The 27,128-nt window shown below is 45.9% G+C and overlaps 2 protein-coding genes across 2 annotated transcripts; both read right to left on the bottom strand.

The window, feature by feature from the left end:
• Positions 1-1,634: 1,634 nt before the first annotated feature.
• On the bottom strand, positions 1,635-12,867 carry LOC141463444 (nucleoporin NUP35-like). Its single transcript, XM_074145826.1, has 8 exons — positions 12,711-12,867; positions 9,941-10,056; positions 9,180-9,249; positions 8,433-8,574; positions 8,015-8,084; positions 7,796-7,924; positions 2,881-3,045; positions 1,635-1,712 (listed from the first exon to the last, which is right to left on the bottom strand). Exons 1-8 carry the CDS (start codon positions 12,865-12,867, stop codon positions 1,635-1,637), a joined length of 927 nt encoding a protein of 308 aa, XP_074001927.1.
• Positions 12,868-16,308: 3,441 nt separating this feature from the next.
• Positions 16,309-22,748, bottom strand: LOC141463019 (nucleoporin NUP35-like). The gene is made up of 8 exons (XM_074145235.1): positions 22,589-22,748; positions 21,376-21,507; positions 19,854-19,898; positions 19,103-19,244; positions 18,534-18,603; positions 18,315-18,443; positions 16,759-16,929; positions 16,309-16,386 (listed from the first exon to the last, which is right to left on the bottom strand). The coding sequence occupies exons 1-8, from the start codon at positions 22,746-22,748 to the stop codon at positions 16,309-16,311; spliced, it is 927 nt and encodes a 308-aa protein (XP_074001336.1).
• Between the last annotated feature and the right edge of the window lie 4,380 nt (positions 22,749-27,128).

Genomic DNA, 27,128 nt, shown 5'->3' on the forward strand with positions numbered 1-27,128 from the left:
TTCAGCTACAGCACTGTATCGAAACCAGTTTTGGACTCTCTTCAGGTTTCAAACCGAATTGTCTCTTAATAAGAACTGGATAATCCACACTTCAGAACTATAATTTCCAAGATTTCCACAGACATCCATTTATTAAGTCATCTTTGCTTCATGTAATCAAGGTTACCTTACTGGCACCAGGGGGCAGAAAAGAACCTTGAAAAAGAAAACAGCTTTTCTTCAAACTTAATTCTGCAACACGGGACGGATTTTCACAGAAGACACACACAGCTCCAAAGGCAGCCAAACAAGATGCTAATTAGGTGGACGACACGCAGCAGAAGCGAAAAAAATATTGAAAAGTTCTCTATTTATCATGTGGAAAATTCAGGCCATCCCTACAATGAAAGATATGTTCCTAAACTGATTTCTACAGTAAACTATTCCGAAATCGGATGCAATAAACACTTGAGCAAAATAAAACACTGACTGTTCAGAGCAAACCCTTATTTTCAGGCTGTTTCTAATCAGAAGAGATTTGCAGAGAGAAGTGCAGCTGAAGACCTTTGAGAGCACCCTGCACTGGGAAGCAAAGCCTGGAAATCGGCACGACTGGATTTTCACCTGGCAAACACAAAACTGACCAATGCAGATCCACACTAACACAGCCACAAAATCAAAGCAGTAACAGTTGCCTGTAGTTTCCAGAGGACTGGAGAAAAAGCTGCTCTCTTCCCAGACAAAAGAGACCTTGATCTCAAAGACCAGGAGCTTCCATGACACACACGGCTACCCGAGGGGCTCACCTCCAACAGAAAGCTTCAAGGGGGGTGCGGTGGGGGAAGTTCAATTTAGGAAAAAAAAAAAAAAAAATCATCATTCAGCCAATACCTTTGTGCTGGTGGCATCCAAACCTCTATGACTAACTCTGTCAGTCATTTGGGTCAAGAGTTCTTGACAAGACAATGGGAGAGAAGGAACAAACGGACCTAAAACCAGGTACCCCAACCCTCAGCGGGCTGATTGTCCAAGAAACTTGGCTATACCTCATGAAATGCTCCCTGGGGGGGAACTTAGCAACTAATTGGAATATGAAAGCCACTCTTCTAGAAGTTAGGATACCCACCTCCACCTGAAGACCCCCACCCACTGAGCCAGCACAGGACAATTAAGAGACACTGCCCCTTTAATTGAAGACAACCACATTTGACACCAACCAGCTTCAAAATCAGGAATTGTGAGCACCAGTAAAAAGCTGATGAACAAGGAATATGTTAATTATGGTAACTTACAATGTACAACTGAATGATGTGTCAATGCTGGGCGGGCCAGCTTTGGGGAAATACCCCCTTGCCCCTTTTCTGCACAGAACTGCTAATAAGTAGCTAACACCTCCACTCTGTGTGTCATTGCCTTCCACACAGGGTAAACAAAAATGGGAAAAAAGCTCTTCTATTTACAGTTACTCCGTTTTCAAAACCATGCCTACGTTGCCATCATTTAAAGTGCAAGCTACATCTCTGCTGAATTAACTGAAGGCACAACAGGTGGGATGTAAGTTAAAACACTGCCACTGGTAGTCATACAACTAACCACGGATGCCAGTGGCGTATTTCCAACCCTGACCCACTTAGTGTGTTACGTCCTCCTGTGTATTACCAGCCAAGCACAGATTCCATTACTTCAGATACAATGCTCTCACCTTTCCTAGGAGTCTGTCTTTCCAAAAACACCTAGAAGGAAAGGAGAAAGAGTGTCAAGGTTTTGGCTGAATTTACCAAAACCGGACCGGCAGATGGCCCTTCCCCCCCCTTCCCCCCCCCAAAAAGAGGAGAGAGGAGGAGAAAGAGATAAGGAGATTCAGAAGTTTAGAATGAACTAAACTACTTTAATGAAAAATTAATATTAAAATAAAAATAAAGAAGAAAATAATGAAATAGATACAATATATACAAAACCGTATCAAGCTCCCAGGATGTCAGTTACATCACCGGCAGGCACTGGGGAAGTCCCAGACTGGACTCAGTGATGAATGGGAACTGGATTCCAGCTCTGGAGTCAGGAACACACGGATCGGGATCAAAGGCAGATGAACAGACAGAGTCCTCTCTGGACATCGGCCATCGCAGGAAGGGGGCTGACCCTTTGATCCCTCAGCCTTTATACTGAGCATGGGGCAGATGGGATGGAATACCCCAGTTGGTCAGGTTTGGGTCACCTGTCCTGTCCGCTCCTCCCCACTGATGTGACCCCTCTACGTTTTTTCCGTTTCCGACCCTCTAAGGGGGCAAATAAGGAAATTGGCTGCCCTTGGTTGTTATAGCAATAAGTATAAGCAAGGGCCTCCCTGCATACCATTCCTTGGCATGGAGCACAAACATTGGGCTTATCACTCTGAGAACGAGCAGTTTTCTCCACAATATGCCGTTAATTTCAGAGAGTTAGAGGAGGCCTAGCTAGGATGTAAAGTTACAGAACAGAAAATTGGTTCGGTTTTACTTCAAACCGGGACAAAGAGGAAAAAAGAAAATAAGGATAATCGGTTATCACACTGAATGCTTTTTTTAAATATCCAGGTTTTTTTCTTTTCCCAAGTGCTGCTATATTTTGACAAAATACGTTTGAAAGATTTTCAAAACCTCTGGAAACATGAAAAAAATAGTTTTTTTTATTTTATTACTATTACTTTATTTGATTACTATTATTATCATTATCACCATTATTATTATTGTTCTTGTTGTGACTGAACAGAGTGAGTTTGTACTTGAAGCACACCTTTAAGGAAATGACAGGAGGAGAAGATCAGGGCTAAGCTCACACTGAGGTTAAAGTGCGTACAGGCTCATACAGCTAAGAGGAGGCAGCACAAAGAAACACACGCTTCCCTTTCCCTTAAATTACCTGATAGTGACTGGAGTAACCTTTACATGCAAGAGGTCTCATTGTGGGAAACCTTGTCGTACAATTAGCAGGCTGTACTGGTGTGCTGGTGACGGACTGTGTAGGTGGAGTCAAAACTGAAGACAGTGAGGATACAGAATTTCTTGCAAAGTTTGTCATCACACTCTTAAAAGAGGGATAATAGAATGTCAGCGAAATTATAAAGCAGTATTTCAAACTTTACTGTGTAGAATCATTTGATAATTTACGTTCTCATCTCAAAGTCAGCCACGACCACAAATGCTGCATTTAGACTGAGTGGGGCACAGCCTTCAACCTGCCTCCAGACAGCCAGAATTCAGAAGCACATCTGGCAGGAGATGGTAATAGGAACCTCTCCTCGTACAGCTTAGTGGAGATTTATTTGCAGGCATAAACAAGCATGCCAGGGAGTTCTAGGACTCGCAACCCTACTTTCCCCTTCAACCCTAGAACACCAGCAGCGGGACACAGAATCCAAATAGGAACAAGACAGCACAATTAAGCTACAGCCCTGTACCCCATAAACAATTTTGGACCATCTTCAGGGTTCAAAACAAAGAGTCTCTTAATAATAACTGGGTAATCCACACTACAGAACTATCAACCTACTTGAGTCAAAGAAATCCTTAAGAGAAGACCAAAAGTCATTCACAGGGCTTTTAATTACGTATTCATTTCTAAAGGTAACTTCACCAACTGAACTCTCATTTATAAACACTAACATAAAGTTGACAGGACTGGTTGCACTTTAACACTTGAGAGACCCCACATCAAAAGAACACCTTTTACCCCTGTCCAAGCAATTTAAAAAACATGGCAGCATTACCACAAAGTAATGCATGAAGTTGCCTGAGGACCGCTGTTTTTACTCGAGACAGAGAACCTGTATTCCAGAGCCTTCTCATCGGCAGTCTGAAATTCAGTAAACCAACCCCTGATGCCAAGTCCTTTGTCAGCCTGTTCATTGTGTTTTCACTCACTTCACAACTGGACAGCTTACTATTTCTGAACATACTTAAGCAGGACAGTTTTGCAGACTCATCTGTGGTCGAGTCATCTACAGCCAAATTCAAGAAAACTGATGCAAGTCTTGTATTTTTACACACGGACTCAGACGATCAGAAAAATCAAAGGCAATTCTGCTCACACAAAACAGATTTTGTGGTATATTCTGCTAAAACACTGTGTGGTCAATTTGTCCCTCGCAAAAAGGAGAGGAGTGAATACTGGTAGGATTCTCAGTAAACCTTGAGGACTATTTCATGAAAGCGATATTTAGAAGTCTGAATTGCTCTCAAATTGAGACATTGAGTAAACTCATCTTGTCCCTCCTCCTTTTATTATGAAAGCCCTTCAATTAAGAGAAAACTGAGCACTGCTATTTTCTCACAGTACTGTTTATACACCTCCTAACCACGGTACAAGTAAGATACCGTCTTCTATTGCATGTCAGTTAAACTTCTCACTACATTATGGAAAAAGTGCCACACAGTGGAGGTAGATACCTACAGTTTGAAATGAGAGGCAGACGTGAGGCACTCTAGCATTTGATCTTCATTTTATGGTAGCGTACATGGATCACCCAAATAAACATCACTCACCTAGCAGAAAAGTTACCAGAAAGCTAAATTGAAGAGGGGTGGGAGGGAAAAGGGGGCACAAAAATAAATGCTTTCTCCAAGTTATAAAAGTCTTTACCAAAAGAAGCGCCTGTGAGAATTGCAGTGAAGTTCGCATTAAACCAATACCACTGATCCTTCCAGAGCTGAAAACTGCTCGATCTAAGAGAAGTGAATTGGATACCTGAGTAACATGCTTGTGATTGAGGCAGACAAAAGAAAATAAGCATTCCTGACAGTTTTGTGTTAAACTAAGGCCATAATGCTTGTGAAAAATGTAGTCCGCAATCTTATGAGAAACCCCGGACTAGGGAAACCAGAACTGAGTTTCATGAGTATGTTAGACATCACTAGCTGAAGTCCATTACTTTGGTTTTAATCTAAACCACATCTAGCTACAGCTAGAAGAGAACCCTTCCTTATTGCAAAGGAGCAGGTACGTTGACAACAAACAGGGAGACCTGGGTTTTTAAACACAACTACCTAACAACAGGAGCTAGCCCTGAAAAGCTTTACTTGAAGACCTTCCTAGCGATATTATCAGGCACACTTTGCAACAAAGCTGTGTGGTGATTTGTGCTACGTGGGACCGGAACATTCTCATACGTAGAAAACCCAAACCATCGATGCCGGGGTTTAACTAGTGCTCAACACTAAGGCAACGTGTGAAGTCTTAACCAGCAGTCTTTACCAGCAGAAGCCACCTCAGAAAAATTTCTTCATGATACTGTCCGGAAGTGCGCACACTTACCTGTTCTGAACTCTCTTCTCCTCCTACTTACTACTTCCAGAACCAAGTAAACAACATCCGCTGCTCCCAAGTGCTTTTCCTCTACAGGAAGCTGCAATGACCTATCAGTAAAAGCATTCTTCAAGCTATGAGAAGCAAGAGACTGAGGCAAACAACCGGGGGGGAAAAGCACCAACTTAGCACATTTCAAAATCTGGTACTTTGGGGTAAAATACGTCAGCCAAACTACGGGCTTGGGCTCCAACTCCTTCCGTATGCATTTAGGGATAAGCCATACCATAGGATGTCAGGCTCAGCGTATAAAGCTGGGGGAAGGAGGAGGGAGGAGGAGGTGTACAGAGTGAGGATGTTTGTCTTCCCGAGTCACCGCTACGCGTGATGGAGCCCTGCTTTACTGGAGACGGCTGAACACCTGCCTGCCGTTGGGAAGCGGTGAATGAATCCCTTGTTTTGCTGTGCTTTTGTGCGTGGCTTTTGCTTTACCTGTTAAACTGTCTTTATCTCAACCCACGAGTTCTTCCTCACTTTTGCTCTTCCCCTTCCCATTGGTACTACTTCAGTAAAAATCAGCAGCATCTGCTCTGCTGATCACACTTCAGCAAACATTTGGCGGCATCATACTAAAGAGTTAGGAAAGACCATTTGCAGTGCTCTTAACAGAACTCACACCTGTTGAAAAAACAACCTAAGAAAAACTTTATTTAGCATTATCTATAAAACAAAGAGTTAGAAGGTTGCTATGACATTTAGAACATGATGCATTTACAACAGCAGATAATTATAAAACAGCAACAAATGCTAGCAAAAACATTGACATCACAAATGCTAAGAACAGTCCCTTTCCCCGGGAGCCAGCTGGGCATAGTGTTCTTCCTCCAAGGAGCCCAAGACCTTTCCAGGAGGAAAAAAAAAAAAAAAAAAGAAAGAAAGAAACAAACAAACAATAAGTTTCAAAGCATCAGTAAATAAAGCTGCCATTTTAAACATTTCCAGTTTACTGGGAAGAAATTTACAGAAATTAAGGACAGAGGAAAAATGTCAATGCTGACAGGTTTTCTACAATCAGGCAGTCGGAGCACAAATGGGAAAAAAGCTCTTCTATTTACAGTTACTCCGTTTTCAAAACCATGCCTACGTTGCCATCATTTAAAGTGCAAGCTACATCTCTGCTGAATTAACTGAAGGCACAACAGGTGGGATGTAAGTTAAAACACTGCCACTGGTAGTCATACAACTAACCACGGATGCCAGTGGCGTATTTCCAACCCTGACCCACTTAGTGTGTTACGTCCTCCTGTGTATTACCAGCCAAACACATATCCCAGTGCTTTAGATACAATGCTCTCACCTTTCCTAGGAGTCTGTCTTTCCAAAAACACCTAGAAGGAAGGGAGAAAGAGGAAGAGAGAAAATAAAGATCATCGGTTAGCGCTTTTTTAAATACCCAGGGTTTTTTCTTCTCCCAAGTGCTGCTATATTTTGACAAAAGACGTTTGAAAGATTTTCAAAACCTCTGGAAACATGAAATGAACTTAATTTCTTCATTTTTTTACTATTATTATCACCATTATTATTATTGTTGTTGTTCCGACTGAACAGAGTGAGTTTGTACTTGAAGCACACCTTTAAGGAAATGACAGGAGGAGAAGATCAGGGCTAAGCTCACACTGAGGTTAATGTGCGTACAGGCTCATACAGCTAAGAGGAGGCAGCACAAAGAAACACACGCTTCCCTTTCCCTTAAATTACCTGATAGTGACTGGCGCAAGCTTTACACGCAAGAGGTCTCATTGTGGGAAACCTTGTCGTATGATTTACATGCTGTACTGCTGTGCCATCAACGGATGTAGATGTAGAGCTTCTTGCCATCACACTCTTCAAAAGAGGGATAATATAATGTCAACAAGTACTAAATAGCAGGATTTCAACCTTTATTATTTAGCATTATTATTTGAACGATCTAGCTCAGGATCCAATTAGCCCAAAAAACAGCCTGCCCTACCCCAACCACTATGGAAAAGAAAGGAAGGTGGCTCGGTGGAGGCAGGGTGTCTTGCTCACAAATTCTCAGTCAAACGGACCAGGATAAACACAAGAGCCAGAATCCCATGAAGAGTCCCATATAAATGAGGGATGAGGGACAATTAGGAGCAAGAACAGTCTCCATCTGCCACCACGTATCTACGGCAGCCCCTAGATGCCACCAGTTCCAGCCTAGGAAACTCTTTGAGCTCAAGCGTCTCCTATTGTGTGCTTCCGCTGCAGATCTGGTGCAGCAACACCATCCTGTGCACTAGAACTTCCCAGCAGCACAGAGGTTTCCAAGCGTGACCCTTCTCAGCAGGAAGCCCTGTCAAACACTTCAGAAAAACTCGTGTAAGGTACAGGAGACTCTACCTACTGAACTTAACTTCCCAGGCAATTTGCAATTCAAAAAGGAAAAAATAAAAGATGTTGAGGCAAATAAAGAGGAAGTCATAAAACAGAGCGCCTTCTACTTAAATACAAGCAGCTGTTAACTCACTTTATCTGTACACGGCTTGACACCAATCCTGATGCAGTCACCAAAAATTCTTCCGTCTTTGCTCAAGGCTTTGCGGGCTTCAAGCTCAGACTGATAGCAAATGTGCATCCAGTTTCCTGTGTTGGACATCTAGAGGAGATTAAGGCACCACTGTGACATTCAGCCTTTTAAAGAAGGAGCCAGAACCTTTCCAGAAATGAATCCCAATCTAAGACATACCACGTGCTTTAATATGTTTCCATACTGAGCAAACTGATGAAGAATGTAGGAAGCTGATGCTTGAGTAAACCTGAATGATGGAAAAAAAATTATGCAAAAAGTTACAATGAGTAGTTTATGAAGGCTGGTGCTACAAGAGAACCCTAGGAAGGGGTTTTAGATATCCAAAAGAGACCAGGGCGTTCATGCCGTTTTAGAAGCAGCCACTTGAAGAACACTCTCTTTCTAACTTGAAAAAAATAACAGGCAGCTTATGTTCAGGTGCTTCGCTAACAGAGGTGCATTTACTGACTTTAACCACAGCTGTATTTCTGGCAGAACCTAGGAATGCCAGACAACAGCAACGTCCAAGTACCTCTTCCCACATGTTGCCAAGATTACACCTATGATTTTTCCTATACTTTGGAAAGCCACTTACCCATATACGGTTACCCATCTGCCGTCACCTTGATCCTCCGATCTTAGAGAATAAACTGGAGCATAAAAATGATCTGGCTGAGCAGGAGACAGAGTCATGCTCCTTCGCTGCCATGCACTTGCAGGACTGAGCATACTTGGAGCTGTTAAATTGAAACGGCATTCGTTAACAAATCACTTTTCCCAGACAGACATCACTTTTGCTTAGGAGCCTAAACTGAAAGAATCAAGTCAGTCTCAAGCATTTCACTTGCTTATGGAAGAGCTTGGGAGAGACTTAGTTGCAGACACAGACAAACAGTACATCAACCCAACCTTCTCATCTGCAAGCACACTAGGAAGACTTGTGACTCACAGCCCCGCTTTCCCCTTCAGCCCTGAACACCAGCAGCTGAACACAGACTCCCAAGAGGAACAAGAAAGAAGCAAGAAGCCACGGGCTCACACAGAAGATAGGAAACCTTACAAAGATGGAAGGAGACCCATCCAGCTCAGTGCCTTCACTCAACTACAGCCACCTCTGCGCTCAGTTCAGCAGCACATTTTGAAGAGGGACTAAGTAAAGCTGATTGCAATTCAGAGTGGAAAAGTATTTCACATCCACATCCCTTTTGAAAAGTTAGTACAGAAAGACACAACTCCGTCGTAAATTTGCAAGGAGTTGATGCAGCTTCAACAACAGTCATGATTTTTGTCTGTTAAGCAAAGCAGTAAGAAAGTCAGTTATCTATTTGGACAGGACGTCTACCTCGTCCAGGAGTTGATGCCGTAATTCCAACCAACGGGCTCCGTCCTAGAGAAGAGGTTTTTTTCATGGCCTGCAGGAAGACACAGAAAGTGTGACAAATCATTCTCACGGGTACGCTTCTCAGATCAGCTGAGATCATTTCCAAGGACTTGAGCATCAGGCAAGAACATTAACTGGTTGCCTTAAGGTCCTCCTCACTTTTCAGAGTAAGAACAGACATTCCCGTGTATATTTAGTACAAGATGATTAAAAGGTACTCATGAGAAGTTATTTGACAGTGTTTTTACATTCCAGCACACAGCCTAGCAGAGTCTGGACACGCAGGATCCTCAGCTCCCACATTCCGGCATTTCCAGCCGACTACTATAGCCTTACAAGCTCTACAAGAAGAAAGCTTAGGTAGGCTTAGCGTGAGCTTTAGGAAACAGGAACCCAAAAATCCCTTCAGTAAACGCCTCTAGTGCCCATTAAAAGAAAAGATAACGCGTATTTGGACCCTTCTGTCCATCAGCAGCCCAATACATTAACAAGAAGGGGAAAAGCTGCAACAAGTCTGCATTTGTCATGGACAAAGCACAGCAGAGGCAGGATTTGCATTTGTCATTCTCTACAGTACCGAAACGCAAAACCAGGAGATGACAGCTCCACAACTGCAGCTCGCGTTCAAGCCACACAGGAACAGGCACACCAAGCCACCAGACTAAGCAACAGCATGAGCTGAAGACTCACTGGGCACTTTTGCCAGTATCAAAGCCACTTACTGGTGTTGATGAGCCGAGAGGTACTGATCCACGGCCAAGATCATACCGGCTTCTAACTGGTGGTGGATCACGTCTCTCTTCATCTGTAGGGACTACTGCTGGTAAGGGAGATAACCCTAAAATCAAAAGGGACAAATGAAGAGCCTGAGAAATCTTGGGAGTTTTACTCCACTGCTACTTGTTCTTGAAACTTCAACAGGAAATTCAACCAGGAAAGACTCTTGTTTCTTTCACTGGGGGGTTACAAAACCACCTGGTCAATAGAGGATGGCCCTGGTGAGACACGATGGAAACTAACTAGGCAAACTAAGTCCAGTACACGCGCCGAGAAAAACAAGGGAACTCAGTATTGTTGTTGCCAAACTATGTGCGTACCCATGAGAACCTGACCTTCAGAGAAGGAAAACAACCAGAAGAAGATGCAACAATGTGGTCGCGTATCAGAAAGCCGCTGTTAGCCCAGTCGGAGCACGAGTCTGGGAGGCTCACTGCATGCACTGGCCACGCGTGCAGCGACCCGAGCTGGTGCTTTCCCACTCGCTCCGGTGCAGGATATAAGGGGGCTGTCTCGGGCGGTGGGAGAGAGAGACACGAGCGCACTTTGAAGTTACAGGGGACGCCCTGAAGGTGCTGTGCCTACCTCCCCCCCACCATACCCATGGGGCTCCTCGCCATCCTGCTGCTCGGCGGTGCTGCTACTATCTTTGGGTTGGCAAGGCTCTCCTAAATAACTGCTGTTCGTTGGTAAAACTCTAAGTAACTGTGGTTTCTTGGTTAAACTCTCCTAAAGTAACTTTTGGTTGTTGGTAAAACTCCTAAGTATTTTTTGGTGCATTTGGGAATTGCTTATCAAGGCTTCACAATAAAGCAGAGTTAACATTTTGTTTTTCATGTGAACTCTCATTTCTACGTTGGAAACCAGATACACCCACCAAACTCTTCAGGTTGGAATGTTCTAGGTAAGAATTTCACACACGTGTCACAACCTGCTGCCTTACACAAACATCATCTAAAACTTTGAGACCTCTTAGTAACCCCCTATAGTCACTGTCACACCCACTTGGACTTTTAAAGAAGTTCTGAGCATAGCTACACCTTCCCGGTTTAAGGCAGGTTGGAGGTGGATTTTAATTGTCTCAGAGACTAACTCCCCTCCAGCCGAGAGGCAAAAGCAAGGCTTTTAAGACTCAAGACATTCTACATGCTAAAGAACCCTACCACAGTGCACGCAGACATTGCACAGGCTGCCACATTCCCACTCTCCAAATTCCTTCCCCTCCCATTAATCTTGTAGTCAAGTAAAATGGAAGCTCTTGAGAGCAGGGATGAGCTTGCATTTAGACAGGATGAAGTTAAGGCAGCTGCTCTCCCATTTGCAAAACTCTGGGACTTCCAGGAGAGCAGGGAATTAAACCGACTGGAAAACCTTGACCTATCTCTGAACACCTTCTGTGTGTTCACCCCAAGGGGTAAAAAACCTCACACTAATAAAAACCAAACCCAAAATAACCCCAAACACATCCAAGAAGTATTACAGCAGATTCTACAAAGCACTCTCCTCCCAGCAAGTTTTCAGTTACAGGGACATACTTAACCACGCCTTTGGGGAGGCCTGTGTTAGTATCCGACTGCTCCCCCTTTTCTGGAGTTAATACTCTGAGGCTGGAATAAACCCTTTTAAAAACAATCAGGTGAAATTCACATGATTATCTTCAATTTCATAAATATTTCCATCAGAGGGTTGTATTTGGCCAGAGGGGGATGGCAGGGGATAGGGTTGAGGTGGGGAGCAGGGCGGACAAGATCCAGAAGCAGGAGACCCACGGACCACCAGTCAGAATATCTCAAGTTGGAAGGGTCCCATAGGGATCATTGAGTCCAATTCTGCTTGAAATTGCAAGACAGGAATATCTACAATTGTCTTGCATGTTCTTTAATTCTCAGCTTCTCCTCCAGAATGACTAGCACACTAACACCGTCAGCTATTTCGATTATGCCAACTGATCTAATGCAGAGCTAAGATCACCCATGACGTCAAATTAAGCAGTGAAGCTGTTAACGACTCACCCAGCTCAGAGAAGAAAACAGACCTAGGATACCACCATCTCAGGAACATGGGAAAGGGCTGCTTCTAGTCAGTACAAGTAGGCAGCTGGAAAGGGATTAGCATTTACAACTGGGAAAAGTCACTACTCCAGCCCAGCTACAGCAAGCATCAAGCCTGGGAATACAACCAGTTACTGAGTTGTTGTAACTGAAACAACTGGTTGCTGAGTAAGGAGTCGCTTGTAGTTCTTCTCCATCCAGCTGTTACAAGCCGGACAATCGGTAGGTGACTTGTTAGAGTTCATCGCAAAGAAACCAGCAGCTTGCACGAGCTGCTTTTCGGCTGCCAGCAGACGTGTCTGTTTGAAACAGAGAGAAAGCACTGATGGCCGTTCTCGCAATTGACTTGTGAAGAGCTGGATGAACTGATTTGACCTTACGAGAGGTTCCTCTGACCTTCCCTGTAAACGCAACTCTTCCTGCACCAAAACTGCCACGTTGACAACACTTTTTAAACTTCAGCGTACTTGGCAGGTTTTAGCCAAACCCCAGAGAACACGCTTGAGTTCCCCGATCGCTCAACGAGTTGAGCTCATTGCTAGGAAGTTACAAAGCTACAGGAACTCAGGCCGAATTCAAGCCTGCAGCGGTCCTGTAGAGCAGCAGCCAGACAGACCAAACGTCCCCTCTCAGGAGACTCTTTCAGCACGGAACAGACTCTGACCTGCAAGCAGCGCCCAAAATTCCCACACGCTGACTGTGCGGCCGCGCAAATCGGGTACGGGGCGACCCACTGCGTCGGGTAACGCGCCCATCAGGAACTCGGGCAGAAAGCGCCCATCGGCTCCTGCCTTCCGAGAGAGCGGGGCGCCGGGAGCCATCGCCTCGGCTCCTGCGCTACCGCCAAAAAGCTCCCGAAAGCGGCCGGGCCGCGGCGGGGGGCAGAGCCGGGCAGCCTGGGCCGGGCAGCAGCCACCTCTGAGGCGCCTCGCGCCGCCCAACGGCCGCCGGCAGCGGCTCGCGCGGGGCCCAACGGCCGGGGCCCGGCGGCGCGGGGCCGAGGCGCAGAGGGCGCGAGGCCGGGGAGGGGCGGCGGCGAATTGAGGGGGTTTGGTGTTTTCGGTGCTTTCGGTGCGAGGTGTTAAGGGTCGGAGCGCACCCTGGCTAATAGTCGTGTCCCAAAGCGGGATTCAAGGCAGAGGTTTACGCTTTCCCAGTGCACCCGCAGCGGCAGCAGACACCGCAGTAGAAGCTTCCAATACTCGGTGTGGTTTAGGGGACTTTGGTGATCGATATTTGTACAGCAGAAACGCTTCCCAATCCCTTGTTCAGACTGTCCTTCACGCCTTGCAAATTGCTTTAGTTGTTTCTGAATAAATCACTATACTTCTCCTGGTCTGTCTCATACGACGTATTCCACCGATAACACCCTGAATATCTGGTAGACACACATCACCTTGCTCAAGGTCCATTAGATGCCCATCTAGGGTCAGGGGCCACAAAAGTCTCCCAGAAATACAGCAGCTCTGCAGCTGCTCCTGCATCCCGTTTTGTTACGCTGTGACAGCCTGAGCTCCTGCAAATCAACTTGTTCTCCTCTCCTGGGGCACCAGAATGCCAGCTGCCACCACTGCGCTGCCACTAGTAATAATATATAACCTGTACTAGAGCTACAGCTGTAGTGTCAGGAGGTGGACGCCACGATCCTTACGAGTCCCTTCCAACTCACCCCATTCCATCAGTCTAGGTCTTTCAGGACCTTCCCTCGTGGCAATTCTATAGAGAGCTCAAAAAACGTTTCAAGACTCACCTAGTAGGACGCTCGCTGAGGACTAAACGGTCAAACCCAAAAAGACAGTCACTCCCACCACCTCCTCCATTAAAATACTAATCTCGCAGCTAATCACTGTATATCCATCTATGAGGCTAGTTGTCTCTGTAACCAAATACATAAAGCACATTTTATATTCTGAATGAGGCAAATATCTAGGAACAACAGTAGATTCACTTCCAGAAAGACGCTTTAAGCCTTTAAGTCAAGATGTAAATTCATCCTCTCCCCCTCCTAGAATTTACCTGCAGGGAAAGCAGTTTGATACTCCTCATTCTAAAGAGCTACCACCTTTGCTAGAAACCGGAAAGCTGGCAAGTCTAAAGAAACGCACAGCAACAACAATTAATGTCTTCTTGCTGGTGTTCAATTTACCATTACCAAGAACAAAACCTATACGATTCCATATATTGGCAAGCTCCGCTGTTAATGCCATAGTCATCTGGAAAAAGTAGTCTCGTTAATATTAGACTGTCCTCTAGCCTGTATACAAGGGTGACCTCTCTGCAGTTTTTACTTCAGGACCTTCAGTCTGCAAATGAACATTTTCATATGTTCACAAGCACAATTCAATTACAAAGAAAGAGAAACCGTGGCACCTCAAAATCAATGGCCCATTAGGATGGACAATTCTAACTCCATTTCATTGATTGACACGTGATACTACGTGCTGTCCTAGTGCAAGCCTGGAAAATACTGCAGGCCTTCCCTCAGTTTCACTGAAGTCAGCAGCACGATCTTATCCACCGCTGCAATCCTACACAGCAAACACATCAAATTGGCAAACTTTAAAAGGAGAGCTAAGAGCACTCGGTGGGAAAGCCCAGTAACTCAAAGTACCGGCCAGCCGAGACAGCACCTTCTGCAAGAAAACCTTGTTACTTTGCAGCAAAGACGACGTTTGTTGTTTTTTTTTTTTTTTTTTAAAGAGGAAGTTTCAGAAGAGATTTGCAGAGAGAAGTGCAGCTGAAGACCTTTGAGAGCACCCTGCACTGGGAAGCAAAGCCTGGAAATCGGCACGACTGGATTTTCACCTGGCAAACACACGACTGACCCACACTGAAATGCCACTGCGGATCCACACTAACACAGCCACAAATCAAAGCAGTAACAGTTGCCTGTAGTTTCCAGAGGACTGGAGAAAAAGCTGCTCTCTTCCCAGACAAAAGAGACCTTGATCTCAAAGACCAGGAGCTTCCACGACACACACGGTTACCCGAGGGGCTCACCTCCAACAGAAAGCTTCAAGGGGGGTGCAGTGGGGGAAGTTCAATTTAGGAGAGAAAAAAAAAAATCATCATTCGGCCAATACCTTTGTGCTGGTGGCATCCAAACCTCTATGACTAACTCTGTCAGTCATTTGGGTCAAGAGTTCTTGACAAGACAATGGGAGAGAAGGAACAAACGGACCTAAAACCAGGTACCCCAACCCTCAGCGGGCTGATTGTCCAAGAAACTTGGCTATACCTCATGAAATGCTCCCTGGGGAGGAACTTAGCAACTAATTGGAATATGAAAGCCACTCTTCTAGAAGTTAGGATACCCACCTCCACCTGAAGACCCCCACCCATTGAGCCAGCACAGGACAATTAAGAGACACTGCCCCTTTAATTGAAGATGACCACATTTGACACCAACCAGCTTCAAGACCAGGAATTGTGAGCACCAGTAAAAAGCTGATGAACAAGGAATATGTTAATTATGGTAACTTAAAATGTACAACTGAATGATTGTGTCAATGCTGGGCGGGCCAGCTTTGGGGAAATACCCCCTTGCCCCTTTTCTGCACAGAACTGCTAATAAGTAGCTAATACCCCCACTCTGTGTGTCATTACCTTCCACACAGGGTAAACAATCCCACCTGTTTGGGGACAACACTGGTTTGGGATGGAAGTTGATTGTCTTCATAGTAGCTAGTATGGGGCTGTGTTTTGCACTCCTAAGAAACCTCACACTTGTTTAAAGAACAAGCTAGCTTTATTTGTAAATCACAGAGTTAAAAGGTTGCTATGAAGTTTTGAAGGTGCTTCCAGAGATAATTATAAAATAGCAATGAATGCTAACAAAACAGTTAACACGGCAAATACTAAGAACAGTCCCTGTCCCGGGGACCCAGCTGGGCATAGTGTTCTTCCTCCAAGGAGCACAACACCTTTCCAGAAATAAATTAAAAAAAAAATAAAAAAAAAGAAACAAACAATAAGATTAAAGGCATCCGTAAATAAAGCTGACAATAAGTAATTGCTGATAGGTTTCCTAGAATGAGGCAACTGGAGCACAAACAGCTTTTAATTTACACTTACCCGGTTTTTAAACCATGTCTACATTACCATCATTTAAAGTGCAAGCTACATCTCTGCTGAATTAACTGAAGGCACAACAGGTGGGATGTAAGTTAAAACACTGCCACTGGTAGTCATACAACTAACCACGGATGCCAGTGGCGTATTTCCAACCCTGACCCACTTAGTGTGTTACGTCCTCCTGTATATTACCAGCCAAACACAGATTCCATTACTTTAGATACAAAACTTTCATCTTTCCTAGGAATCTGTCTGCCAGAAACCACCTAGAAGGAACGGAGAAAGAAGAAGACAGAAAATAAGGAGAATCATTAACATACACTTAATTATTTTCATACTAACCAGGTTTTTTTTTCTTTCCTGAAGTGCTACTATATTTTGACTAGGTATGTCTAAATGATTTGCAAAACAAGTCTTTAAATTCTGGAAGCACGACATTAGTTAACGTCATCAATTTATTATTTACTATTATGTTTCAGACTGAACAGAGTGAGTTTGTACTTGAAGCACATCTTTAAGGAAATGACAGGAGGAGAAGATCAGGGCTAAGCTCACACTGAGGTTATTGTGCGTACAGGCTCATACAGCTAAGAGGAGGCAGCACAAAGAAACACACGCTTCCCTTTCCCTTTAATTACCTGATAGTGACTGGAGTAACCTTTACGTGCTGGTGCAAGATGTGTCATCGTGGGAAACCTTGTCATACGGTTTGCAGGCTGTACTGGTGCGCTGCCGACTGGTTGTGTATGTGGAGTAAAAACTGAAGACATTGAAGATGTAGCGCTTCTTGCAAAGTTTTCCATCACGCTCTTAAAAAGAGGAATAAATATAATGTAAACAAGTACTAAAAAGCAGTATTTCAACCTTTATTATCTAGCATTATTATCTGGAATCGTTTGGTAACGCATCTTCCCATCTCAAAGGCCACAGGAAAACTGCCTGTCAGCACAGAGCAGCACCAAGCATTTTCCCCACCGCAAGCATCGATACGTTGGGTTATGCCACCCCAAAGTAGGGGAAGCTTCAAATCTGTTCCCTGTATGTACTAAGTGGCAGCCAAGTTTGGAACAACATACAGCAAATACAGCAATTGTAAGACTTGCAGCAAACCGCAAGAAGTATGTTTTTTCATGCCCAGTTGATCGTACGTAGCGTAACATACTCCTTTAAATACTTCTCAAAACAGTTGACCTGATCCCCGCAGGAGCGTCTCCAATCCTTTACCAACTCGCAGCTTTTGGCTCCGATTCCATTTCCCAAGGAGTTTCACTCAGTCCCTTCAGCAAATGCGAGGAAAGGAGTCATAAGGCTCCGTTTCTCTATGTGTTTAGAAGGGAAGGTGTGTAGAATGGAAGAGGCAGCAAGTGACTCGATGGGAACCGTGAGTTCCACAAGAACCCAGAGAAAACAATGCGTGAAATGACAGCCAGCCTGGGGAGACCCAATTTTCCCCATTCAAACTCAGCGGAGCACAGCCTTCAGCCAGCCTCCAGACAACAGAAATGCCGCAGCACATCTGGCAGGAGATGGCTATCCAAAACACAGCATAGGAGTAGTGTCCTGGGGGGTGGCAGCTGACTCGGCTCAACACAAGGGGAACCGACCCATGGAACCATCTGCTCCTTTTAAATCTGAAGCCTAATCTCTCCTGTCAAAGCCATCCTATCTAGTTGCTAATTGCAAGGAAGAGCTTTACAGACTCATTCCAAACCCTCAAGTGCATTCGTCTCCAGAATTCTCTCTTGCCTCCAAATACAGAGGTTCATGATTATGGCCTTAATCACTGATATTTGAAAGTGGACACTGTCCACGAAAGACAGAAAATTCCAAAGCAACAAAGATCACAGACATGGAAATTACATGTCTCAGATGCCATCAGTTCCAGCCTAGGAAACTCTTTGAGCTCAACCGTCTCCTATCTCACGGTTTCACTTCAGATCTGGTGCAGCAACACCATCCTGTGCACTAGAACTTCCAAGCAGCACAGAGGTTTCCAAGCGTGACCCTTCTCAGCAGGAAGCCCTGTCAAACACTTCAGAAAAACTCGTGTAAGGTACAGGAGACTCTACCTACTGAACTTAACTTCCCAGGCTTTGCAATTCAAAAAGGAAAAAATAAGAGACGTCGGGGCAAATAAAGAGGAAGCCGTAAAACAGAGCGCTTTCTACTTAAATACAAGCAGTTGTTAACTTACTAAATCTATACATGGCTTGACACCAATCCTGATACATTCACCAAAAATTCTTCCATCTTTGCTCAAGGCTTTCCGCGCTTGAAGCTTAGACTGATAGCAAATGTGCATCCAGTTTCCTGTGTTGGACATCTAGAGGAGATTAAGGCACCATTGTGATATTCAGCCTTTTAAAGAAGGAGCCAGAACCTTTCCAGAGATGACTCTCAAACTAAGACATACCACATGCTTTAATATGTTTCCATACTGAGAAAACTGTACAAGAATATAAGAGGCTGATGCTTGAGTAAACCTGAAAGACAGAAAAGATATACAAAAAGAATTATGGGGGAATGCTGTTGCTGAAACAGAACCAGTATAAAGTATTAAAGAATTAACAGTATAATATATAGTGATATATATATTATACAATATATTATAAAAGTGTAATATATAGTCTAATATAAAGTATTAAAGTATTAACATAAACAGTATACAGTTTCTTTAGAAATCCAAAAGAGACCAGGGAATTCATGCCATTTTAGAAGCAGCAACTTGAGGAATAGTCTCTTCTAGGCTTTTTTACTCCACCATACCTCAGGGGTGGAAGCTGCCTTTCTAATTTGAAAAAAAATAACAGGCAGCTTAAGTTCAGATGCTTCGCTAACAGAGGTGCATTTACTGACTTTAACCACAGCTGTATTTCCGGCAGAACCTAGGAATGCCAGACAACAGCAACGTCCAAGTACCTCTTCCCACATGTTGCCAAGATTGCACCCATGATTTTTCCTATACTTTGGAAATCCACTTACCCATATACGGTTACCCATCTGCCATCGAGTTGATCCTCTGATGTCAGGGAATCACCCTGTGTATAAAAAGGATCTAGCTGAGCAGGAGACAGAGTCATGCTCCTTCGCTGCCACGCACTTGCAGGACTGAGCATACTTGGAGCTGTTAAATTGAAACGGCATTCGTTAACAAATCACTTTTCCCAGACAGACATCACTTTTGCTTAGGAGCCTAAACTGAAAGAATCAAGTCAGTCTCAAGCATTTCACTTGCTTATGGAAGAGCTTGGGAGAGACTTAGTTGCAGACACAGACAAACAGTACATCAACCCAACCTTCTCATCTGCAAGCACACTAGGAAGACTTGTGACTCACAGCCCCGCTTTCCCCTTCAGCCCTGAACACCAGCAGCTGAACACAGACTCCCAAGAGGAACAAGAAAGAAGCAAGAAGCCACGGGCTCACACAGAAGATAGGAAACCTTACAAAGATGGAAGGAGACCCATCCAGCTCAGTGCCTTCACTCAACTACAGCCACCTCTGCGCTCAGTTCAGCAACACATTTTGAAGAGGGACTAAGTAAAGCTGATTGCAATTCCGTCAGAGTGGAAAAGTATTTCACATCCACATCCCTTTTGAAAAGTTAGTACAGAAAGACACAACTCCGTCGTAAATTTGCAAGGAGTTGATGCAGCTTCAACAACAGTCATGATTTTTGTCTGTTAAGCAAAGCAGTAAGAAAGTCAATTATCTATTTGGACAGGACATCTACCTCGTCCAGGAGTTGATGCCATAGTTCCAACCAACGGGCTCCATGCTAGAGAAGAGGGTTTTTTCATGGCCTGCAGGAAGACACAGAAAGTGTGACAAATCATTCTCACAGGTACGCTTCTCAGATCAGCTGAGATCATTTCCAAGGACTTGAGCATCAGGCAAGAATATTAACTGGTTGCCTTAAGGTCCTCCTCACTTTTCAGAGTAAGAACAGACATTCCCGTGTCTATTTAGTACAAGATGATTAAAAGGTACTCATGAGAAGTTATTTGACAGTGTTTTTACATTCCAGCACACAGCCTAGCAGAGTCTGGACATGCAGGAGCCTCAGCTCCCACATTCTGGCATTTCCAGCTGACTACTATAGCCTTACAAGCTCTACAAGAAGAAAGCTTAGGTAGGCTTAGCGTGAGCTTTAGGAAACAGGAACCCAAAAATCCCTTACCTAACACCAATCCCATAGGCTTTGAGAAACCAAGTAGCTTTAGGTAGCCATACTCACAAACCTCATAGGCTACCTTCTTCAAAGCAGGCATCTCACTATTGCTGGAGTAGAGCAATTCACACATTCACCTGCCTCCTGATGGAGAAGATGCCAGGATCACAAATCACCAGCATCTGAATTTCACTGCCTAAAAGGCTTAGAAATCACGAGAGCATCATCCCCGCTTGTAATCCTCAGCATTCACTTCCTTTTTCTCTCAACTACTTAGTGCAACTGCACTGAAGGGAAGCCCAATTCCAGTTTTAGCAGCTAGGAGTTTTTTTCTGTTTAACATAGAAGGCTGTCAACATTCAAAAGTAGTTTAGTGCATATTTAGCATGAATCACAGCATTTTGTAGACACAAGATCAAACGGACTGGATCACCACTGGGCCTAGCAACATGCCTTCTAATAGCTGCTCTTTTAGAGCAGACTGTTCATTCAAGTGAGGCCGCCTTCTTGTGTCAAAAGAATCATGTTCACCAAAAAAGAACTGACTAGTCCTTCATGGCTCAGTTGGGCAAAGCAGAAGAGCTTATTCTTAGAATGACCTTCTAGAAATTTTACTGTTACCCTTTCAAAATTGACCCCACTTCCCAGCCCGATATTGGATTCCATGTTTCCCTCAGTGCAAAACTCCTTCCAGATCAGTAGACGCCTCTAGTGCCCATTAAAAGAAAAGATAACGCATATTTGGACCCTTCTGTCCATCACCAGCCCAATACATTAACAAGAAGGTGAAAAGCTGCAACAAGTCTGCATTTGTCATGGACAAAGCACAGCAGAGGCAGGATTTGCATTTGTCATTCTCTACAGTACCAAAACGCAAAACCAGGAGATGACAGCTCCACAACTGCAGCTCGCGTTCAAGCCACACAGGAACAGGCACACCAAGCCACCAGACTAAGCAACAGCATGAGCTGAAGACTCACTGGGTGTTTTGCTACAACGGCTGACAAAAATGAGTTAAAAGAATTCCATGAAGCTGTAAACTACCTCACATTTTCTGCCAAGAACAAGCCAGTATCTAGGCCACTTACTGGTATTCTTGAGCTTAGAGGCCTTGAACCAAGTCCAGGACTAGATAATTCATCATACAGGCTTCTCACTGGTGGAGCACCACTTTTATCTTTATACGTAGGGACAACTGGTTGTGGGGGAGATCCTCCTGAAATGAAAAGGAACAAATGAAGAGCCTGAGAAATCTTGGAGATTTACTCCACCGCTACATGTTCTTGAAACTTCAACAGGAAATTCTGCCGGGAAAGACTCTTGATTCTTTCACGAAAAGAAATGCAAAACCATTTGGCCCACCACACTCTTCGGGTAGGAATGTTCTAGGTAAGAATTTCACACACGTGTCACAACCTGCTGCCTTACACAAACATCATCTAAAACTTTCAGACCTCTTAGTAACCCCCTATAGTCACTGTCACACCCACTTGGACTTTTAAAGAAGTTCCGAGCATAGCTACACCTTCCCGCTTTAAGGCAGGTTGGAGGTGGATTTTAATTGTCTCAGAGACTAACTCCCCTCCAGCCGAGAGGCAAAAGCAAGGCTTTTAAGACTCAAGACATTCTACATGCTAAAGAACCCTACCACAGTGCACGCAGACATTGCACAGGCTGCCACATTCCCACTCTCCAAATTCCTTCCCCTCCCATTAATCTTGTAGTCAAGTAAAACGGAAGCTCTTGAGAGCAGGGATGAGCTTGCATTTAGACAGGATGAAGTTAAGGCAGCTGCTCTCCCATTTGCAAAACTCTGGGACTTCCAGGAGAGCAGGGAATTAAACCGACTGGAAAAACCTTGACCTATCTCCGAACACTTTTTGTGTGTTCACCCCGGGGGGCTTGGGGAGAGAAGAAAAAATGATTTTCACTTAACAGCTTTCACTTGCAAAACATTTGGACATTAAGCTTTTCTAAAGTACTCTTCCATCCTAAATTCTGAGCTTCAGGACTCCTCTCTGACCTGCTTAACACATCCAAGAGTGTTACAGCGGATTCTACAAAGCACTCTCCTCCCAGCAAGTTTTCAGTTACAGGGACATACTTAACCACGCCTTTGGGGAGGCCTGTGTTAGTATCTGACTGCTCCCCCTTTTCTGGAGTTGATACTCTGAGGCTGGAATAAATCCTTTTAAAAACAATCAGGTGAAATTCACATGATTATCTTCAATTTCATAAATATTTCCATCAGAGGGTTGTATTTGGGGCGGATGGACAAGAGTCAGACAAATTCTGACCTGCAAGTAGTGGAGACCTCATTTCCATTACACCAACTGAAAGGCCGCTTAAAGCACACGTTCGAGGGGTCTCTGGCACAGGTAAATTACCCATCAAGAATTCAGGAAGAAACTGAACACTAGCTCCTGCTTCTGGAGATGTTGGGGAACCAAGAGTCATCGGCTCAGCTCCTGTGTTAATGAAAACAAAAAAAACCAAACCAATATAAAAACACAGAAGACAAGAGACGAGCCTTTTCCATGGCTTAAATGTTCGTTCTACTGCTGGATTTCTGGCTTTGGGGGTAATCACGGGGTTTGGGTGGTTTTGACGGCTTTCTGATGTAAAGGCAATCACGCCAAGGCGGGATCCTCCTCCGCTGCCGGCCGGTTCCGCGCCCCAGCCCGGGGAAGGCGCTTCCAAAGAGCACCGCGGCCTCACGCCGCCCACTTAGCGGCTTCCCCACAGCCCTGCCGCCACCGCCGGCCTCGCCACACCCCTGGGCCGTCCCCGCCTTTCGCAGGGCTTCAGGGACGGCTCTGGCGTCGCGGAGCAGCGGCTGCTCGGTCCGAGCCCAGGCGTTACCCCAGAGGAAGGCGCTCATCCCGCCGCCGTCTCCCATCACCCCGCTTCAGCCCGGCGGCGCCCGGCCTCCCCCAACGCCTTCCCCAGCCTGGAGCAGGGGGCCGGCCCCGGCCCCAGCCCCCTCGGCAGGAGAGCGGAGCGCGGGCCGCGGCGGGCGGCAGAGCCGGGCAGCCTGGGCCGGGCAGCGGCCACCTCTGAGGCGCCTCGCGCCGCCCAACGGCCGCCGGCAGCGGCTCGCGCGGGGCCCGGCGGCGCGGGCCGAGGCGCAGAGGGCGCGAGGCCGGGGAGGGGCGGCGGCCCCGCGGCCAAGGCGGGCGAGTCGGGCCGGGCGGGGGGAAGGAAGCCTGTGCTCGGCCTCGGGGCTTTTCCCCGAGAAACAGCCGGGGCTGCGCTCAGAAGCCGCCGCCTTCCGGTGTCGGTGAGGGGGGAGCGGCTCCTGCGGGTCGGGAGCCAAGGGCCGACCAGCACTCCGGAAGCCTCACTCGGCCAAGGCGGGGAAATCGCCTCAGAAACCTCTCCATCTGCGCACGCACATCAGGTCCCTTCTTCTGCACCACCACCAGCGAAGCCCAGAGTTCCTGCCCCAGGGCAGCAACCTGAACCTCTCCCGAAGTGCTTGGGGGATCTTCCTCAGGACGAGCTCCGGCTTCGTCCTGCCAGCCGGACGCCCATCTCCCGTGCCCACGGAGCGAAGCTCAAAGTAGTTCGATCGAGGGGTCTTGGTAGGGAGGTGGCTGAGACATCACAGAAGGTGCTTGACCTCGAAGAGGGACCGAAACCAAACAACGTGTCTCCTGTGTTCTGCTGCAGCTGCTGACTGAGACAGGGGACAGCAAAAAATAACAAGTTCTGCACCACAGTGGAGCCCAGAGCGTACCCCAGACTAACCCGGGGCAGTTACAATGCAAAAATACACCCCCTCCCCCTTTGCCAACACGCAGTGTGAGAAACGCTCGCTCACAAATAGAATGTAAAGAGGACAAAGTCTTTGAAGCAAAGATAAAAACTCATTAAAACAAAATGAGCGAGTGAGCTGAACCGGGTCCAGTTGCAGAACTTCAGGCATTTAGGACTCTTCAGGACTATGGTAGCGTTACACCGTCTACACTAATTACATAGGGGTGCGGGGCCTTGAAATTCTCTTTGGGTTAACTCTTTAAAACTAGAATCCCTTACCGCTTACGTACATTAATTTTTGTACTACTTCTTGTTGCTCACACACAATCCTAGTCTCCTCGCCTCACACTTCGACAACAAGTGTAAACACCGATTAGAAATGTATTTCAGAATGATGTGTTACCATTTAAAGGTTCTACCACGCTGGACCGCTTATGGTGGTGGGGTATTTTGCTGAACAACACATAGGGGTTGGGCACAACTGGGTGGCGCGCCTCAACAATTCTATTTAGTTCCCTCAAATCCTGCACTAACCTCCACCCCCACCTGATTTCCTTACTGGTAAGATAGGCGCGCTGTAGGGAGACGTACACGGTTCTCAGAGACCGTCTTGTAACAGTCCCTCAGTTAGGGGTTGGAGCCCTCTCCTGCCTTCCAAAGATAGAGGGTGTTGCTTCACACCCACAGGTTGACGTTCCTTCTTTAATTCTACTCTTAAAGGGGGCATATCTAGTCCTCCTCTATTGCGTTGCGCTACCCAGACGATCGAGCCAATCTCTTTCTCATCTTCTACCGTTCATTTCAATAGCTGCACCACCATCTTGTTCTCCTTTGGAACTATTCCAATCCCCAATAGAATTTGCAAATCCCTCCCCAATAGGTTCACTCCAGCCTCTGGTATCGCTATTAAGTTGGCTATAACTTCTTTGTTATTCCCCTGGATCATTCCTTGTTCCACAGTAGGGACTGGGAACCCCTCCCCTTTTATCCCGACTACGCTAGTCGTAAGTTTTCCCATTTCATATCCCTGTGGGATTTTAGTTATACTTGTCCTCTCTGCTCTTCAATCTACTAAAAATACGTATCCTTCCTTCTGGGGTCCTAATTTTAAATTTGTCAAGGGCTCAATATGATGATTAGACCCCAGAAGGTAGAACCCCTGACACCCCTCTTCTTGAGAATAATCGTCTCATTGGAACGAATTGTCTCGTTTGGAACGCCCTGTTCTCTCTTTGCCTCATTGGGCATTCTCTTTTAATTAAATGTCCTTCCCTCCCACAGTGGGAACACCTTTTGGGGCCCACTTGCCACACGGGTGGGGTCCCTCTTCGCCCTTCTGGGGTCCTAAAGCCCCCATGTCCCGGTCCATAACTGGGCCCTCGACCACAATTTGGTAACCTCTCTCTTTCTCTCTCTCTCTCTGGTTGCCGCTTCATCACCTGTTCTACCGTGGCTACCAGTAATTTGGTTTTAGCTTTCTGGTTTTCGTCATCCCTTCTGACCTACACTTGTTGGGCCTCCCGCATCAGATCATTTAAATCCCAGTCATGCCAATCTCCCAGCTTTTCCAACTTTTTCTTTATATCGGGCTAGGTCTTTGTAACAAAATTGACGCAATTCCAACAACTCTCGCCCTGCATCTATTCCTGAGTATTGTTGCAGATTTTCCCTCAGTCTTTCCAGCCAATCTGCAGGGGGTTTGTCCTTCTGTTCTTTACTTTCTAAAGCTTTATCGAAATTATGCCCCTTTGGGGCGGCCTCTCGTATTCCCCTAATGACTAATCTCCTATTATCGGACATATTCTTCCTCCCCTCAACATTGTTCTGATCCAAGAGGGCCTTGCTATGGGGAATTTCTGCTCCCCCAGAATCCCTCCCTGAACACCAGGAGGATTCTCCCGCTCCCAGATTCTCCTTAGATATTCTCCTTAGATGCCTTTTTCGAGGAGGGTAAACTCTGGACCTCCTTTTTAATCTGGTCCAGCTCTGTGGCTCGGGGCCTTGGTCCCTCCTCTAGTCAGGGGGCGTATGGTCCTGCGGGATTATCCCCTTCCTCTGCACTATCCCCCCCCTTCCTCCCCGTTCCTCAGTGCCTGGTCATGGGGTTCATCCCTGGGGTCGTATGGGGGTGGTAAATTATCTAGGGGCTCCCACTTTTCTTCTTCCTTTTTCCCTTTCTTTTCCGCAAGATCCTTTGCCGTATATAAGGTGCGAGACCCTCTCCAACAAAAAGCACATTCGCTTTCCTCCTGACTTGCAGGCTTCTTACTATTTACACATGAATTCAGAGCCTGACAAACCCAATCTTCCCTGGACCCAAACTTTGGCCGATGCAATGGGTCAGACCTAATGGGTTCTTTAACCCATTCAAACACACAGTACCGTACCGTCCTTTTCTTATACTAGGCCTATATCCCATTGTCTTTTCCCCGGGTACAACCTTGCCCCCAATTCCCAAGCATCACCTTTAAGGACTGTGAGGTGGAATGCTCGAGGAGGGATCCTTGGATCCTTCTTTTTCTCTTAAAATCCCTTTTCCTAGGCCTATTTCCCATTATCTCTGTTTCCCGACGGACACCGTTCACCTGGAACCTTTTCACTTCGCCCCTTCTCCGGCCGGTCTCCTCACGGAGGAGCGGAACTGCAGTTAGAAGGGCTCCACACTGGCTTCGCAGATAATTCTGCGTCTCATTCACACACTCTCAGCCCCGCTCTCCCAGCCGCCCGAGTAATACCGAACAGTCGGTTTTCTGACCCGGGTCCCGTGCACAGAAATTACCAGCTGCCGCGCGTAACTCGGTTCCGTCAATTCATCAGCTCTTCCTTCCCCCTTCTTCTTTGCTTCGAGAGTCCTCCCTCCGGACAGGACCCGCTGCCCTTCACGGAACGAGACAGTAGGTTGGAGACCGCTGAAATCAGCCGGGCGCGCCTCTCCGCTCTCGCTGCCCCGTCCTGCAGAAACAGGGGTGCTGATCCCCGACGAGCCCCCACATTGTGAGAAACGCTCGCTCACGAATAAAACGCAAAGAGGACAAAGGCTTCGGAGCAAAGATAAAAATTTATTAAAACAAAATGAAT

Source organism: Numenius arquata, chromosome 3 (assembly GCF_964106895.1).
Source record: "Numenius arquata chromosome 3, bNumArq3.hap1.1, whole genome shotgun sequence".
Taxonomy (NCBI): domain Eukaryota; kingdom Metazoa; phylum Chordata; class Aves; order Charadriiformes; family Scolopacidae; genus Numenius; species Numenius arquata.

What these genes read in the sequence shown, in the direction of transcription:
- LOC141463444 (XM_074145826.1), bottom strand. Translation starts at nt 12,867, where the DNA reads ATGGCTCCCGGCGCCCCGCTCTCTCGGAAGGCAGGAGCCGATGGGCGC. An exon ending in ATTTTGGGCGCTGCTTGCAG is followed by an intron (nt 10,057 to 12,710) that starts GTCAGAGTCTGT and finishes TTTTGATTTTAG; the next exon opens with GGTTATCTCCCTTACCAGCA. An exon ending in GAAACATATTAAAGCACGTG is followed by an intron (nt 7,925 to 8,014) that starts GTATGTCTTAGA and finishes AATCTCCTCTAG; the next exon opens with ATGTCCAACACAGGAAACTG.
- LOC141463019 (XM_074145235.1), bottom strand. Translation starts at nt 22,748, where the DNA reads ATGACTCTTGGTTCCCCAACATCTCCAGAAGCAGGAGCTAGTGTTCAG. An exon ending in GAAACATATTAAAGCATGTG is followed by an intron (nt 18,444 to 18,533) that starts GTATGTCTTAGT and finishes AATCTCCTCTAG; the next exon opens with ATGTCCAACACAGGAAACTG. An exon ending in TCAAGCCATGTATAGATTTA is followed by an intron (nt 16,930 to 18,314) that starts GTAAGTTAACAA and finishes CCTCTTTTTAAG; the next exon opens with AGCGTGATGGAAAACTTTGC.